General features: G+C 42.2%; 1 protein-coding gene across 1 annotated transcript in view; it reads right to left on the bottom strand.

Moving 5' to 3' along the window:
* Window positions 1-3399, bottom strand: part of LOC112069076 (nuclear transcription factor Y subunit alpha) — a 25153-nt gene that overhangs the window by 13383 nt on the left and 8371 nt on the right. Inside the window, 1 exon segment of the mRNA XM_070438397.1 lies at window positions 2425-2535. Within this exon segment, the coding sequence (XP_070294498.1) occupies window positions 2425-2502 (78 nt within the window). The 5' untranslated portion in view covers window positions 2503-2535.

Raw genomic sequence — 3399 nt, forward strand, 5'->3', positions numbered from 1 at the left:
CCACTTCCTGGAGTAGAGCTAGCCTGCAACACCACTTCCTGGAGTAGAGCTAGCCTGCAACACCACTTCCTGGAGTAGAGCTAGACTGCAACACCACTTCCTGGAGTAGAGCTAGCCTGCAACGTCACTCCCTGGAGTAGAGCTACCCTGCAACGTCAGTTCCTGGAGTACAGCTAGCCTGCAACACCACTTCCGGGAGTAGATCAAACTGCACATGTTATAGACCACCTTCTGCCCCCAGCTGTGCCCTGGACACCATATGTGAATTGATTGCCCCCCATCTATCTTCAGAGCTCGTGCTGCTAGGTGATCTAAACTGTGACATGCTTAACACCACGGCCATCCTACAATCTAAGCTTGATGCCCTCAATCTCACACAAATTATCAATGAACCCACCAGGTACAACCCCAAATCCATAAACACGGGCACCCTCATAGATATCATCCCAACCAACTTGCCCTCCAAATACACCTCTGCTGTTTTCAATCAAGATCTCAGCGATCACTGCCTCATTGCCTGCATCCGTAATGGGTCTGCGGTCAAACAACCACCCCTCATCACTGTCAAACGCTCCCTGAAACACTTCAGCGAGCAGGCCTTTCTAATCGACCTGGCCCGGGTATCTTGGAAGGATATTGACCTCATTCCATCAGTAGAGGATGCCTGGTTATTCTTTAAAAGTGCCTTCCTCATCATCTTAAATAAGCATGCCCCAATCAAAAAATGTAGAACCAGGAACAGATATAGTCCTTGGTTCWCTCCAGACCTGACTGCCCTTGACCAGCACAAAAACATCCTGTGGCGTTCTGCATTAGCATCGAACAGCCCCCGAGATATGCAACTTTTCAGGGAAGTTAGGAACAAATATACACAGGCAGTTAGGAAAGCTAAGGCTACCCACTGTTCCTAAGCCGTCATTGAAAATAAGAATTTGTTCTTAATAACTGACTTGCCTAGTTAAATAAAAGGTTAAATAAATAAATKATGTATCTAATCTACAGTCATTATTATGTTACCTGGTGTTCATCTACTTCACTTACTTTAGTTCAATAACCAAAACTCAAGGTGTTATATCATAGTGGACATCTTTGAATTCGGAATAAAGTATTTTTGAGTTTTTGGAAAACGTGGTCACATTAATTTTTACCTTCATTATGTTACCAAACTTTACATCTGAACTGTTCAAGTAAATTTGTTTGTGTAAAATATTCAGTGGAAATTGTTTAAAAAAAGTAGTCCTTGTGCATCAAGTTAGAGTATGGTTTAACCTTGCAATCAATGTTTTTGTTTGTTTGGCTTTTACAGTGGATGTGGGTACCAGACCTACCCTGCAGCCATTCTCATGGCCTTTTACAAGGGATGGGGTACGGACCCTGCGGCCCCTCGTGGCTTTTACAGTGGATGTGGGTACCAGACCCTGCAGCCTCTCATGATGACTTCAGATTTTTTGTGGCTCCACATAACAGATTCCGTCCACATCGATGCACGCGCATCATTTGTGACATTGTCAGCCAACCCGTCCGTCTATATGTGTCTCCGCTTGTTCTCATGTCTTTTTTGTCTCGTCTCCTTCTGTGCTGTGATCGTGCACCTTCCTATTTACACACACACCAAGCCCCTCCCCCTGACATCAGGCCCCGCCCCCTAGCACTCACAACAAAGATGAGAGATCACTATTTGCTCTCTGACGAACGGTTTCAACTCACTATTTGCATTTGAGGTTTGGTCCGACAATTATTTTACTGTAACAGAGGAGAAGTTAAAAAAAAATATTTAAAAAAATTCGTTTGAAATGTTATGTCTGAACTCTTCAAAATTGCTTGCATGCTGTTCAAACAGTTGGGAAACGGACAGAAGAGTGTGTTCATAATTCAACTGYTCYACCTTGTTAGCGAGCAAACAGGTCCAAGTCGGAATATAAAGATTAGCTGGCTACTCACTAGCACGTGAGYTTATGCCAGAGACTGTTTATGAGACCTGTGTTAATGTTCTAGAACGCCTGCTACACGAAGTTGGTCATTATTAGTGAATATGCATTATACATGGTTCTGGTTAAATTTGGAACAAAAAGGGCATTTTTCAGAGACCGACTTGAAAGCCAGATCAGTTATTATTGCCAAAAAGCAGGTTAAACTATTATATTATTAGTGAGTGTTATGGTTGTTGAAGACTTATATTTAGCCTAGGTATAAATTTCACCAGCTCCGAATTCATTCGATTGTTGCGGACTGTTTGAAATGTAGTGTATTTGACCTTTTAAATTGTACAACACATTTTATTTAAAAGATCAAGATATACATTGTTAAATCACCCATGAATTTGAAAAGAAAAAATCTATATATGATTTTAAGGCCTAACTGATTGAGAGGTTTGAACATGAATTAATTCAAACCAGCAGCAGCTCATAGTAGATAGTTACCCACCTGTTGTTGTATCTGTCCATTGGACGTCTGCACGACTATCTGCTCCCCAGTCGAGGTGGTGGCGGTGGTGTACTCCATGGTCAGCTAGTCACTTCCTGTTATTGTCACTTCCTGTTAAGTACAGAGTTTTGTCAATAAAATGTGAAGCAGGTTGGGATGTCAATACCAAGGTTAGGGTCACAAAAGCAATAATAGCCTATGACAGTGTTTTCCCAATATTCATTTAGCAGCGGAGGCCTCATTGTTGCCACCGCTGCAACAAAAAAAAAAGTAATTTAGTCATATGTTTCTGCCAAGACGCGCTTTTAAATTRATAGTTGTTGGCTCAATGACTGGAAGTCTATGGGAACAGGTAGCATGTAATTGCGCTAACGTTAGTGGCAATGAAACACCATTTTCCACCACCATGCTAACATAGATAGAACAATGAGMCAGATATTTCACCGGAAAATATCAAATGTGCATCCGGTTGCCGTTTCCACTCACTACCAAATATGGGAATGAGGGGAAGCCCAGTGGCCGGCAGTGGGAGAAGATGGAGCGAGATGGACTTGGGTCGACATTTAGCTAATTTTCTCCTCAATGAAACATTTTGATGTCAATGCAATTTTCTGTTTCTAAAATATGTAACGAAAAAGTGGACTACGTTTTGTAGACTTTTACCAAAGTAAAAAAACAAATAAAATGTGATCGTTTAAAAGGAGTGCAAGGGCGAATTGAGTTATTGCACACCGTGCACTTCACAGAGTAGGCGTTCCCGTGATGAAATATGCACATAAAAAGCTAGAGAAGTGCCAATAGGATCTCGCTAGCTCGTGCTTGGCTCGGCCCACCTCCTTGCTTTGTTCTGCCACTATGTGTTTAATTTGCTCCCATTGAAAACTAGAGGCTCTGGTCTATCTTGGGTAGTCCCAGATGTTGTGTATATGTAACAGTATAACTTTATGTCGTCCCCTCGCAACCCGAAACGGGCGC

Source organism: Salvelinus sp. IW2-2015, unplaced genomic scaffold (genome assembly GCF_002910315.2).
Source record: "Salvelinus sp. IW2-2015 unplaced genomic scaffold, ASM291031v2 Un_scaffold890, whole genome shotgun sequence".
NCBI lineage: Eukaryota > Metazoa > Chordata > Actinopteri > Salmoniformes > Salmonidae > Salvelinus > Salvelinus sp. IW2-2015.